We start from the raw sequence: 14,069 nt of genomic DNA, 5'->3' as shown, positions 1-14,069 counted from the left end.
TGTTGTTCATAATTAGTTTCATTTCATCTTTATTGATATTTGCACATTTAAGATGGCGCCAGTTATCACATATTGTACATTGAATAGCTCCACTTTTTTTTGATATATTAATATTGCATCCAGAGCAAATACATTGATGGTCAACAGACATGTTAATATTTATCGTTAGTGTTCCAATTATTTTAATAAATTGTCTTCGCAATAATTAATAAATATTAAAAATATTTTGCCAATTGTAAAACACGTTTACTTGCACATTCTAGCGTTGCCAGATGCTTTTTTAGGTACCAAAATGTGTGAACTGAACTATAGGTACTTTTTTGTTCTTCTAATGGTACTTTTTTGAAATTTCTATAACAATGGACTTAGAAACATGAAATTAAGTGAGTGAGAATTCTAGGGGAGACTTTTTGGTACTTTTTCTTAATTGGAATGGTACTTTTTGTAATTTCTTCACCAATGAACCTAGAAACATGAAATAAAACTTATATATAAACCGAATGAGTGGGAAACCACAAGTGTGGGTTTTTTCGAATGGTACTTTTTGTAATTTATTCACCAATGAACCTAAAGCCATGAAATTAAGCTTATATGGACCCGAGTGAGGGGGAAACCACAAGTGGGGGATTTTTGGTACTTTTTATATATTATAATGGTACTTTTTTGAATTTCCTATAATAATGGACCTAGAGTTTCCAAAAAATCGAAGAATTTCAAAACCGCGGTTTCGGTTTTAAAAAATTAAAAACCGATCGGTTTCGGTTTTAAAAAATTAAAAACCGATCGGTTTCGGTTTTGTGATAATTTATTAAATTTTAAGTATTATAGAAACAAAATTAGTTGATAATATAGGAAATGATATACAAATCTAAAATTCAAACTTGACAGGTTATGGTTTAGTGAATGCGAATTTAAAAGTGATAATCAATGGTACTATTTCCTTATTGCAATGGTACTGTTTGAATATTTTATAATAATAAACCTAAAAATTTAAAATTAGGAAATATGAAATTAGACATTTACAATTAGATTCACAAAGTGAGAATTGATAGTACTATTTCTTTCTTCTAATTAGGGTGGCGAAGCGCACCGGGTCAGCTAGTAATTCATATAGACATATTTTATAAAAACAAAAATTATATAAATAACATAAAACAAATTGAGATCATAAGTAGTTGTAAATGTTAAATACAAATATACAATTTTTATGTATTTTTGGATAATAATTTGTTGCAAACATTTAAATTGAAACAGCAAGTATTTGAAGATTTAACTATTTGTTTGGTTTGAATAAGATTAGACAATGTTTTGCAATGAAGTTTGTTCCTTTCTTTTGTTTTTATAATATTTTGAATTGAAAATACTCTTTCGACATTAGCCGATGAATGAGGTATAGACAAAATTCCAGTCATAATTCTAGAAATGTCAGAAAACATTAATTTTAACCTTTTAACGAAAAATTTATTAAATTTATTTTGATTTTCTTGCGAAAACAATAACAATACTCACTTACACACTACAGTTTGTTTGTGAAAATTTGTTAAACTAGACCAAAATATCGTCATTGAAATCTAAACGTTCTCTTAAATTTTGACAAAACTTTTTATAAATTTTTTTGCAGTTTTCTCTGAAACTATTTACTATGTCGGTATCAATACGATTTGTGCGTATCAAATGAGTCTCGGGAGTACCACGGCACTTTTGAACATCAAATAGTATCAAAAAAAGTACGATGGTATCAATTTTGCCAACCCTGATTCAGAAATTAAATGTGTGTTTCAACTACTCTCTTTGAAATGTACATACATACACACATACGTACATTATTTATGAACATTCACAGCAAAAGCATAGGAAAAAACAAAAATGCTGAAATTCTCACAGCATTTGTGAATTTAATCACTGTTAATGGCTGCGCAAGCAGATAACTTCTCACTGAATCACTATAAGCTAATAAGCATTTTTTGACTTGCTGTTTGACAGCAAATTATTGACGACTGTTATTGACGACTATTAACGGGTTTGTTAATAAACAAAATTGCCACATATGGAGTAAGACCAATCCACAACAAACTCCATTATATCCAGAAAAAATCAAATCATTTTCCAATGTTAATGAAATGTTTTTTGAATAAAAAATTTGTTCGATTAAAATTTACTTTTTTGTGGAATTTTTTACAATTTCAAGTTCTATCCGGCTTAAAAACACACTTTAGAACTAGCCATAAAATTTCCAGAGCGACCACAAAAATATTTAATTGCTCACTAATTACTAAATACATACGTTAATTTTGCATACTGAAAGTATAACATTATCCAATGTTTACAAATAGAAATTTACAAGTTTTTACAAATTGTTGTTCGCGTACTTTCTTTTTAGATATTTTTTTAGATTGAGAGTAAATTTATTTTTACTCTCTAAAATAATGTCACTGGATAATTTTTACTGGAAAGAACGCGGACACACCTAATGTCGCAAATTCATTATTGCATTACAATGCTTTTCTGTCAAATTTGTGCATTGTTTTTATTTATAATTCATTTATACTTTGTGTGAGTTCTTCTTTCTTTATACAATTATCTTGGGGGCAAAAATTATTTTTTTGGTAGAAATGGCGGATTTATTTTAAGTTGAATTTTTGTTTATGTAAGTGTGTAATTTTACGTAAACTTTTAAATTCAAAACAAAAAACACGTCATTGCATATTTTGACAAAGCAATATTGCCATAAAGTATTGCTTTGCCTTGCTAACTAATTTCTCTGCTGTGTTGCAAAGAACTTTTTGTTTGTTGATTATTTATCATTGTAAATCATATAAAATATGCAATACAACTGCATTAATATTTCAAAAATATTTAAAACAAAGGAAGTTGAAAGTTTTTTTGCCTCCTGTAAAATTTGTGAAAATGAACTTAGCCGTTTTGCAGACTAAGCTAACGATATGACTCTTCATTTTATAAAAATCAAACATAAAAATAGGTTATTATAAATATTGAATACCTTTTGAGTAAGCGGTCTTAATTCCCCTGTATGCTCAAGATTACTCTCTTCCATTATTGTGATTTTTTCGTCAGCAATTTGTGGTGGTTTTTCCGGTTGGATATTCACAGCTTTAGTACTATATTGAAACGTACTTGATGTTGAACATTTTTCTAATACTTCCCTTTCTTCCAGGATTCCTTTGTTATTGGTTTTATTGGCAAAGGGGGGCTCATCATCTTCAATGCTGACAACATCTTGAATATGTATTGTATTATATTGTGTATCTCTTGATATTTCATTTGTATTTTTCTTCTTTTCTTGATCTGAGGATTCAACTGTGGTTGAGATAATTGGATCAGTAGTACATTGCTTTGAATTTAAATAAATATGGTCCTTGTACCGTTCTCTTTGTCTTTTATTATTCAACCTGTAAGTATATTTTACAGATTTTATAAAAATAATCAATTGAAGGTTTTACCGACATTAGCGTAGATGATTAACAATAAAAACATAACTTGAAGTTACTACTAACTACTAACTACATCCAACTAATTTCAACTAAGTAAGAATACATACTAAATATTATATGATAGATTCAGAAATACCATTATGTTCAGTAAACATTGTTGAGATTAAAAACTATTAACATTTTTTGTGATTATAAAATTATAAATTTATACCAAACATAACTCATTAAGGAAAAATTCTGAATCTATCATATAATATTTAGTATGTGCTCTTACTTTTATTTTACTGGGCTTGTGAAGTGTTGTTCTTTGTAGTTTTGTTATTATTTATTTAATTGGATTATGTAACTGAATGAATAAAAATAAACAAAAATTTGAATAAATCCTTTGAGAAAATAAAATTTCGATTTGAATCATTCTTTACATTGGGGACAACAAACAACAATTCAAAACATGAAAAATCCCCTACAATCGCAAGCTATGTGAGATCGTGCAACTCTTCCTACTCCGTTTGCTTCTCCTCACCTCTAACCAACAAAAGTTGCTGCGATTTAAATATGATCTTAATGAACGAATTGCATGAAAAATTTGGCAAACATAACGAATCTGAATGTAGTAACTTTAAGAATGTTGTAACTCGTATAAATTTCTGAAAATTATCGACAAAAATTTCTAAAAAATATTCTTTGGAATTCCCGGAAAATATTCCCTCGTAGGTACCCTGGTTCATATTCCTTAGCATAGGGTAGAACAAGAGGTACATTCCCACGACAGCCGGTTCTACGCACCGGAATGACCCGAGCTCACTCGGCCAAGGGCTGTCAACCCAGCAACAACATCATCGTCGTCATCCTACGCCACATCTCCACCCTCCCCACCGCAATCACAACAACAGCAGCAACAACCATCGCCGCTCACACCATCGATTGCAGTTCGTAGACCTGGGATGATATCCATATTGCAGTTCAACTGCAATGGCCTCCAAGGGAAAATATCGAGATAACCCGATTTATGCGCCAACACAACATCGTGGTCGCTGCGGTCCAGGAGACAAAACTTACGAGTAATTCCAGTCTGCAAAGTTGCAACGGATACAACGTTCTCCGAAAAGACCGCACCAGAGGCAACGGTGGAGGCATCGCGTTTATTATACACAATACTGTGCAGTATAGGGCTCTTTCTCTCGATCTGAATTCTAGAGACCAATATCTTGAAGTTCAGGGTATTGCGGTCAGATCGGGAGATACGGAGTTGGAGCTCTATAATGTCTACATTCCGCCAGTAGCCAGTTGTCCAACAGGCTACCATCCCGACATTAGGACCTTACTAGATGGTGATACTCGTTTGGTCCTAGGGGATTTTAACGCTCACCATCAGCTCTGGCACTCAAGTCTTGGGGAAGACCAGAGAGGAGCGTCACTGGCGGAACAGATTGACGAATCCACCTTCTGCACACTAAATGATGATGCCCCCACACGGATTATGGGTAATTGCGCAAGTTCGCCAGACATCACCATAGCGAGTCCTGGTCTGATTAACTGCACAACCTGGCGTGAATGCCGAACTTACATCAACCAAAAGAAAGCAGACTGGCACGGCTTCAGAGAATTTACCGACCGCATCTTCAATGGTCTACCGATTCCCTCCAACGTACACAAAGCAGAGAGGAAGTTTCGCGAAACCATAACAGCAGCAGCCGCTCGCTTCATTCCCGCTGGTAGAATATCCGAAGTGCGACCGCACTTCCCAGCAGAAGCAGCGGGACTCGCAGATGAGCGTGATGACATCCGAAGTACTAACCCTGACGACCCTAGGATCGCCCAGCTGAACCGCGATATAAGCAGGTTGGTAAATGAGGACAAGCGAAACAAATGGTTGGATCATTTGAAGAACTGTAACTTAAGTTCTGGATTTGGCAAGTTGTGGTCCACAGTTCGGTCTCTCTCCAATCCGACTAAGAAGGATGATAGGGTAGCGATTAAGTTTGCAGATACCACCATATCCGACCCTAAACGGTGCGCGCGAGCTTTTTGCCGACAATTCATTGAGCACCCCGAGAGAGACAAGGCGAAAAGAAGTATTGTCCGCAAACTACACGATCTTCCAGTCTCGGACACACCACAACTTTACACGCCAACTGAAGTTGCAGAAGCCATCAACACAGCTAAACCTTCAAAGGCAATAGGACCTGATGGGATATCCATGTTGATGCTAAAACACCTAGGCGAGCGGGGAGTCGAGTACCTGACAATGGTTTTTAATCTGTCAGTGAGGAGCTTAACAATACCCGATGTCTGGAAAATGGGTCGAGTGATCCCATTGCTAAAACCTGGGAAAATCGCGAGTGAGGGACAATCGTACAGGCCGATTTCCCTCCTGTCACCTGTAGCGAAGACACTCGAAGCTCTTCTCCTCCCTCAGCTGACCCGTCAACTACCAGCTGCTCGTCACCAGCATGGATTCCGTAAAATGCATTACAGCATTATCCGCCATAGTCACTCAGATCTCACAGGGCTTAAATCAGCAGAGGCCTTGTGAACGAACTATCCTAGTGGCACTTGACCTGTCGAAAGCCTTCGACACTGTCAGTCACGCCACACTCTTCCAGGACATCCTGCAGTCCACAATGCCCAACAACACGAAGAGATGGATAGTGAACTATCTGAGTGGCAGGCAGTCGTTCGTGGAGTTTTGAGACAAATGCTCAAAACCCCGTAGAGTTAAACAAGGAGTCCCTCAGGGCGGGGTCCTGTCGCCGCTCCTGTTTAACTTCTACCTCTCTAAACTCCCAGTGCCCCCACAGGGCGTAGAGATAATCTCGTATGCGGACGACTGCACTATATTGGCAACAGGTCACAACGTTGATGAGCTTTGCGGTATGGTAAATGGTTATCTCAATGAAATCCACAATTTCTTCACTGCACGTAACCTGCAGTTATCACCAACGAAGTCATCAGCAACACTCTTCACCACCTGGACGAAGGAGGTAAAACTGAATTTAGGCATCATGGCCGACGGCGTACAAATTCCGACAGTGAACCACCCGAAAATCTTGGGTGTCACTTTTGATAGCCTTTTTACCTCCTCAGCACACGCCACTGCAATCACGCATAAACTGCGAAATAGGAACAAGGTCCTCAAAGCACTAGCCGGCAGTACTTGGGGTATGGACAAAGAAACCTTGCTTGCTACCTACAAAACGATTGGCCGGTCAGTGGTCAACTATGCTGCTCCAGTGTGGTCGCCTTCGTTGAGTGATACCCAGTGGAGAAATATTCAAAGCTGTCAAAACGCAGCCTTAAGGACCGTCACAGGCTGCCTTCAAATAACCTCCGAACACCACCTTCACGAGGAAACCAAGGTTATACCGGTCAAGGAACACAACGTCATGTTGACGCAACAGTTCCTTCTGGGATGTCATCGGAGGAGTCATCCAAACTTCAACATCACACAGTTGGAATCTCCCCCGAGGCATGTCAGACGGGACCTTCGGAAATACGAGGAGAACATACAGAGGTATGTGTAGGATCCATTTGATCGCCGCTCGTATATGACAGCTTTGAACGACATTCACAGAGACGCCATCAATTCCGCGGGAGAAGGTTCTGCCGCGTGGAACAAGAGTCGTTCTGGCACAACTTAGATCAGGATGGGGCACGGTCTCGCATAGACCGTGCCGTCCTTAACGTATGCCCAGCATGTGGTCAGGGTCCTCATGACACCCTCCACATATTTAACTGTTCAGCCAATCCTACTTCACTCAGCCCAATGAATTTATGGACTCATCCTGTTGAAGTAGCTCAATTTCTTGGACTTGAACAACATGCAGAACCACCAGAACATCCAGATTGATTATTGTAAATTGTTCATGCTGCTACAACAACAACAAGAGGTACAACTGAGAGTAAAACATATTACAAATATTTACTCTCTACCAAAACACCAAAATACATTGATTTCAGCGTTGCCGTCACTGTTGCCAGATAATTTTGGTTAAAATCGTCAAAATTGGACTAAAAAATCGGCAAAATATTTTTGAAATCGTCAAAAAATCGTAAAACATTAAAATACTTTTTTTTGCGAAATTATAGAAATAACTAACAGTTCAATATAGAATCCACATATTAAAAGAATTAATGTTATAAAATAGGTGTTATATAATCACCCCTATTATGTATGTCGTTGTCGACATTAAGTCACGTCGACGGCACTAAAATGGTATTTGCGAAGTCAATATCGATAACAATTGTTAACTATTGACAGCAATTTGCAATTTTCTAAGGCGCGTTAAAGTCGACATTGACTGAAAACGAGTATTTTCTGTCGACACGATATTTGACAACGACTAATACAAAAATTAAAAATAGTTGCGATTAGAGAAATTAAAAAATATAAAATCAACAATGGGAAGCAATTTGAAACCGTAATGGCAGAACTTAGAGCTGCAATTTATTTTTATTTATTTTTTTTATTTATTTTTTTATTTCAATTAATTTTAAACATGGTAGGGATGAACTCCGGCTTAAGTCAATTCTATTGACACTTTTCAAATCACTTAAAAATGTTGCTATTAGCGGAGTTATCTATTGTAAACAAAATAAAATAAGTTTGTCCTGCCACGTACTACCATAGTGTAAAAAATTATTTCGCCCGGCCGAGTGCCGGCTGCATATGAAATATTTACTAGCGAAGCCGGTGTTCGAAATATTCAAATCATAGCCTCTTTTCATTATATTGAAGCTTAAGGATTTGTTTGTTTCACTGGAATCCAATAAGAATAATAAATAAAATTCAACAGCTGTCACGAAATGCATAGGGATGATACTTATTTCTTTTAAATTATCGATAACGAGTCGACATCAACACAACATTGTTAGTAAATACCAATTTAGCGTCGAGTTGATGTCGATGTCGACTCGAAGTGACAACGACTACAAAGTGATGTCGACGTCTACAACGACATACATAATAGGGGTGAATGAGAATTATTTAATATTTGTATATAAAAATTAAATGCACACTCTTCACTATGAGTGGCAAGGGTATATATAAGTTTATCATACCGTTTGTATTTTATATACATATATTCGCTATCCTAATAAATAGAGTAGTCTATATTTCGATGTTCGTTGAAATAAACATTGAAATAAACTTTTCGAAGATCCTAAATAACTTACAAGTATAAATGGTATAACAATATTTCAGGTATGGTTCTGGATCTAAATAAAATCTGGAAGATCGGTAAGCCGATCTGAGGCTGAAATATTTGCAAAAAGCTACGACTTACATATTCGCGATATATGTAAGTCGTAGCTTTTTGCAAATGTCATGTATATAAACAATTTAGAAACGTTTAGAACGTATACGAAATTCGGACCAACAATGTGTCAATTTCGGGAAAATCAAGTATCAGGCTTAACCCTCCGTTAGTCGCAATCATTTTTAATCGAGACTAGTCGTAATGTATCAAATTGATATCAATAAAAGAATGGCACGTTTGAAAATAATCTCTTCACTTTTTATTTCGAAAACATAAAAACTACATTAAATTCGAAGTATTTAAAAGAATAATAAAAATAAAATTGCAGTATAAATATATTTTTATAAAAAAATAGCTTAAAACTTAGGGTATTTAAAAAAATTTACAATAGAAAAATTGTGCCTGCATCAACTAGATTAGTTGCGAGTAACGGAGGGTTAATTAATTTTAATAATTCTATAGTATAGGTTTATAGAAATCCTTCAAGTAGCTGTTATAAACATTGGCGGACGACTAAAATTAAAAATTTCAAAAAAATTTTCAAAAATCTTAATAAACATTTTACATTTTGATTCACTAAATTATTAAAATCAAGTAATTTAAGCTCTTTAAATTCGGATTCTATTTTTATATATGGTCTTCTTTCTTACAAAAACAATTACGGTTCAATTTATATTCATTATATTAGTTAATTAAAATATTATATGAAAAACTTGATGTAAAAATAGACTTTTCAGAAAATTTTCATTTTGAGTACTAAAATCGGCAAATCGCACTTTGCTATTTTTCCGATCAAAAATCGTCAAAATGCCGATAAATCGGCAAATCTGGCAGCTGTGGTTGCCGTTTTGATTATTTTTTTCCTGATGTGTAGATGTGTATTTACTCTAACGAGATCGTATATTTAAGCCTTATATTGGGCTAATGTACTCAGAAAAAAAAATGTTTCGACATTGTTTTGTGTTAATCCATCCTTATTGTAGGTGTATAAATTTACATCAAGCCCTTTTAAATTATATCAAAATATTTGAGAACGTATTATTATTTTAAAAGATATGTACGATTTTTGTGATTTATGAATGTAAATAAGTGCCCAATATTGGTTTATTTATAATAGATTATTTTAGATTGAATAAGCTTAAAAATTGGTGAACAAGAAAATGCCCATCTGTCTTTAATTATTGTTTATTTTTAAAATTTAGTTAGCTAGGCTCAATGATACTCTAAGAAAAACTAACAATGTCGTACGCCACAGACTGCATGCAGTCAAATTATTTGATTTTTTTTTTTTGAAAATCCTAAAATCTATCCATCGATTAAAATTTAAAAGTTTCGGTTTGTAAGAGATTGGGCTGAATAATAGATTAGGTTCTGAAAAAAAGATATACAAATTTATATCAATGTATAAAGAAAATTGTTAATGTTATTTAACTTTTCATTAACATATTTTTTAGTAATTTCTCCCCCAGTTTTTAATTTACAAAGTGAATCATTTCGAACAAAATATTTGTACAGTTTTTAATTTATAATGTAAATCTTTTCAAACTTTAAAATTAATCCAATTTCTTTCTCATATCAGCAGATTTTTTGGCGCTTAAACTTTTTTCGCTGTCATTCTGATGAACTACTGGAAAAAAAAATTGTGTCGGTTTGAAAGTATGTTAGTCAAATTTTTTGAAAGTATGTTAGTCAAATTTAGTTTTGTTTAAAAAAATGTATATGCAGTTTTGTTTATCAGACATACAGCATAAGAAAAAACATAATCATTCCTATTTTCATCTATATATTAATACATTATATGACTAACAATGTATAGTCAATATTTTTACTGGAAAAAATAATAGAAACGCGTAAAAGGATTCAACTTTTCGAGGCACATCTTTATATTTTTTGTTAAAAAACTATCTCATCTTAATATTTTGTGGCTCTACCTAGGTTTTTCACAACTTCATTGCATCTTCGGCTCATGGAATCAACCAATTTCTATGCAAACGCCCTTGTCAATGTCAAATCACTCTTCCTGGATTTGTTCCCATAATTCGTGCTTATTTTTCGGACTGAAACCCTCTAGCTTCCTCTTGAGCACTCCCCAAAGGTGTTTCATTGGGTTAAGGTCCGGTTACTGCGAAGGCCATTCCATAAGAGGTACTTTGTTGACAGCAAACCAGTATTTTGCCAATTTTGAGGAGTGCTTCTGACTATTGTCCTGCTGAAACTCCCATCTGAAGGGCATCCCTTCCTCAGAAAATGGAAGCATTAAGCTTTGCAATATATTTACGTAGTCCTGGATGCATATTTCGTTCTTTATCCAATATACTGGACCGACACCAGAAGAGGAGAAACACCCCCATATCATGATTGATCCACCGCCTTGTTTTACGGTCTTCTTGGTGTATTTTGGATTATATGCCTTATTGACTGGGCGCCTAACATAATATTTCCCATCGGATCCAAACAAATTTATCTTTGTTTCGTATAACCACAGCCCAAGAAGAACGTAAACACCCCATATCATGATGGCGGTGGATCTCTTCTCTTTATTCATTATTTGCATTTTATATGCTTTTGTTGACTGCAATTTAATTTTCGATTCACTACTCAAGCACTTGTCACTTTCACAAGTAGAACATTCGTCTTTCTTAAGGTAGGGTCACACTAGGGTGGCCCTTAATAAACGAAAGTTGGATTTTGGCCATTCTCACCCCCCAGTTTGGTTTACATTAGTAAAAAAATCATCCTGAAAAAATTTTAGGTAAATCGGTTGGGGTTAAGACGTGCCGCAAGCCTTCTGAAGTTTTGAGATGCATTTACAAGGGGATAAAATGCATTTTTTTCAGTTTTTGTAAAAATTTTGCCATTAAAAAATTACTTTTGTAATTTAATTTAAAAGAATCGAAATGTGTACGTAATTGTCGTTCTAATGAGACATAAAAAACAGAAATCGGTCAAAAAATGTTAAAGTTATTAAAAATTCGCCAGGCCATTAACGTGTCTCAGGTCACTAGAACAAGAAATGTAGGAACAAAATGAACATATTTTGATAAATATTAAAATAAAAGCTCATTTTTACTTAAAATATGTCCATATATACTTGTATATGAGTTTTTGTCTTCGTAGGATACCGTTAACCTATTCTTAGGTATGAACAAAAAAATAAAAATTTTTTAACGGCAGTTTCAAAACTCAATTTTCAAATTTTTAAAAATTTTGTTAAACAAATTTCACAATTTTTTGATCATCTCATTGGGATTTATTAAGAATATAATAGGGAATAAAAATGTGAAAAAATTATGAAAATATCCCTTATAGTTTTTCCGTACCTGCGATTTAAATTTTGAAATTTTCGAGAAAAACCAATTATTTGGCAATTTTTAGGCCAATGAGCTCTATTTCCTTAGTCTTATGAATTTTAAGCCAAACTTATTCAGAATATTATAGTCCAGATAATTCTAAATATACTCTGAAACTTTTACTAAAATCGGAAAACGTTAACCCTTAAATCGTGAAGGTCAAAAGTCAAATTTTTCAATATTTGGAATTTCTCTTGGAAAGATTTCGAAATGTTCGAAATGTTGTATATTTTTGTGCCGATTTTGATGAAATTTAACAAAAATATAACACAAAGCCTAGTATATACAAAAACAGCAGAACAATTTAAATTAACCCTATATAGCACTTGGGGTTAAAATGACCCGAAACTTCTAAAACCATAAAAAAAATTATGATTTTAAAAGTTTGGTGTCATTTTAACCCCAAGTGCCATTAAGCGTTAATTTCCATTCTTGTGCTGTTACTATGAACCATAGAGTTTATGTTATATTTTTGTTAAATTTCATCAAAATCGGCCCAAAAATATACAACATTTCGAACATTTCGAAATCTTTTCAAGAGAAATTCCAAATATTGAAAAATTTGACTTTTGACCTTCACGATTTAAGGGTTAACGTTTTCCGATTTTAGTAAAAGTTTCAGAGTATATTTAGAATTATCTGGACTATAATATTCTGAATAGTTTGGCTTAAAATTCATAAGACTAAGGAAATAGAGCTCATTGGCCTAAAAATTGCCAAATAATTGGTTTTTCTCGAAAATTTCAAAATTTAAATCATAATTTTTTCACATTTTTATTCCCTATTATATTCTTAATAAATCCCAATGAGATGATCAAAAAATTGTGAAATTTGTTTAACAAAATTTTTAAAAATTTGAAAATTGAAAATTGAAACTGCCGTTAAAAAATTTTTATTTTTTTGTTCATACCTAAGAATAGGTTAACGGTATCCTACGAAGACAAAAACTCATATACAAGTATATATGGACATATTTTAAGTAAAAATGAGCTTTTATTTTAATATTTATCAAAATATGTTCATTTTGTTCCTACATTTCTTGTTCTAGTGACCTGAGACACGTTAATGGCCTGGCGAATTTTTAATAACTTTAACATTTTTTGACCGATTTCTGTTTTTTATGTCTCATTAGAACGAAAATTACGTACACATTTCGATTCTTTTAAATTAAATTACAAAAGTAATTTTTTAATGGCAAAATTTTTACAAAAACTGAAAAAAATGCATTTTATCCCCTTGTAAATGCATCTCAAAACTTCAGAAGGCTTGCGGCACGTCTTAACCCCAACCGATTTACCTAAAATTTTTTCAGGATGATTTTTTTACTAATGTTCACCAAACTGGGGGGTGAGAATGGCCAAAATCCAATTTTCGTTTATTAAGGGCCACCCTAGGTCACACATGACAAATATTTGACGAAATAGACATAACATTTGAATTCTTTTATTTATTTCAAAAACGTATTTTAATTTGGATGATTAAAAACTAAAAAAAAAGTAGTAGTTTTATTTTATTTGATGCTGTTTGATTTTACAAAACACTTGTAAGAGTAAACACGTTAATCAAATTTGTGCTAAAAAATGTGTGACCCTACCTTCCCTGCCAGCAATTGGAAGTTATATTTTCGATATGTATACTAAAATGTGTCTTTTGTGTCGCAAAAATGTTACTCAGCATATAAAAAACATTTTACAAAAACAAATTACATTACTATCGAGTTATGCTCATCTTAAAGTACATTTTAGTTACAAACAAAGATCCCTAAAAATTAACTTAATAGATAATATTAAAAAGTACATTATGATAAAAAAACGATCCATTTTAGTATACAAAAGAATATTATTTTTGGTTAGTGACAAATTTTACAATAACAAATTACATTAATACCGACTTTTTACTGTTTACATTTTAAAAGAAAGAAGGACATGACAATACTCAGTATATTTATGAATTTTAAAATCATCGGTTGTGTTAAATAAAAAGTGTGTGTTTTAACTTAAGTTCAAATT

At 33.3% G+C, this 14,069-nt stretch overlaps 1 protein-coding gene across 1 annotated transcript in view; it reads right to left on the bottom strand.

Annotated features, from left to right (window-relative positions):
* LOC135954165 (uncharacterized) overlaps positions 1 to 14,069 on the bottom strand; it is a 48,736-nt gene that overhangs the window by 32,179 nt on the left and 2,488 nt on the right. The window contains exon 3 of the mRNA XM_065504239.1: positions 3,002 to 3,410. Coding sequence (XP_065360311.1) covers positions 3,002 to 3,410 — 409 coding nt within the window. The remainder of the gene's footprint in view (positions 1 to 3,001; positions 3,411 to 14,069) is intronic.

This window comes from Calliphora vicina, chromosome 3, assembly GCF_958450345.1.
Source record: "Calliphora vicina chromosome 3, idCalVici1.1, whole genome shotgun sequence".
Classification (NCBI taxonomy): domain Eukaryota; kingdom Metazoa; phylum Arthropoda; class Insecta; order Diptera; family Calliphoridae; genus Calliphora; species Calliphora vicina.
This window is presented reverse-complemented; position numbering and strand designations above follow the sequence as displayed.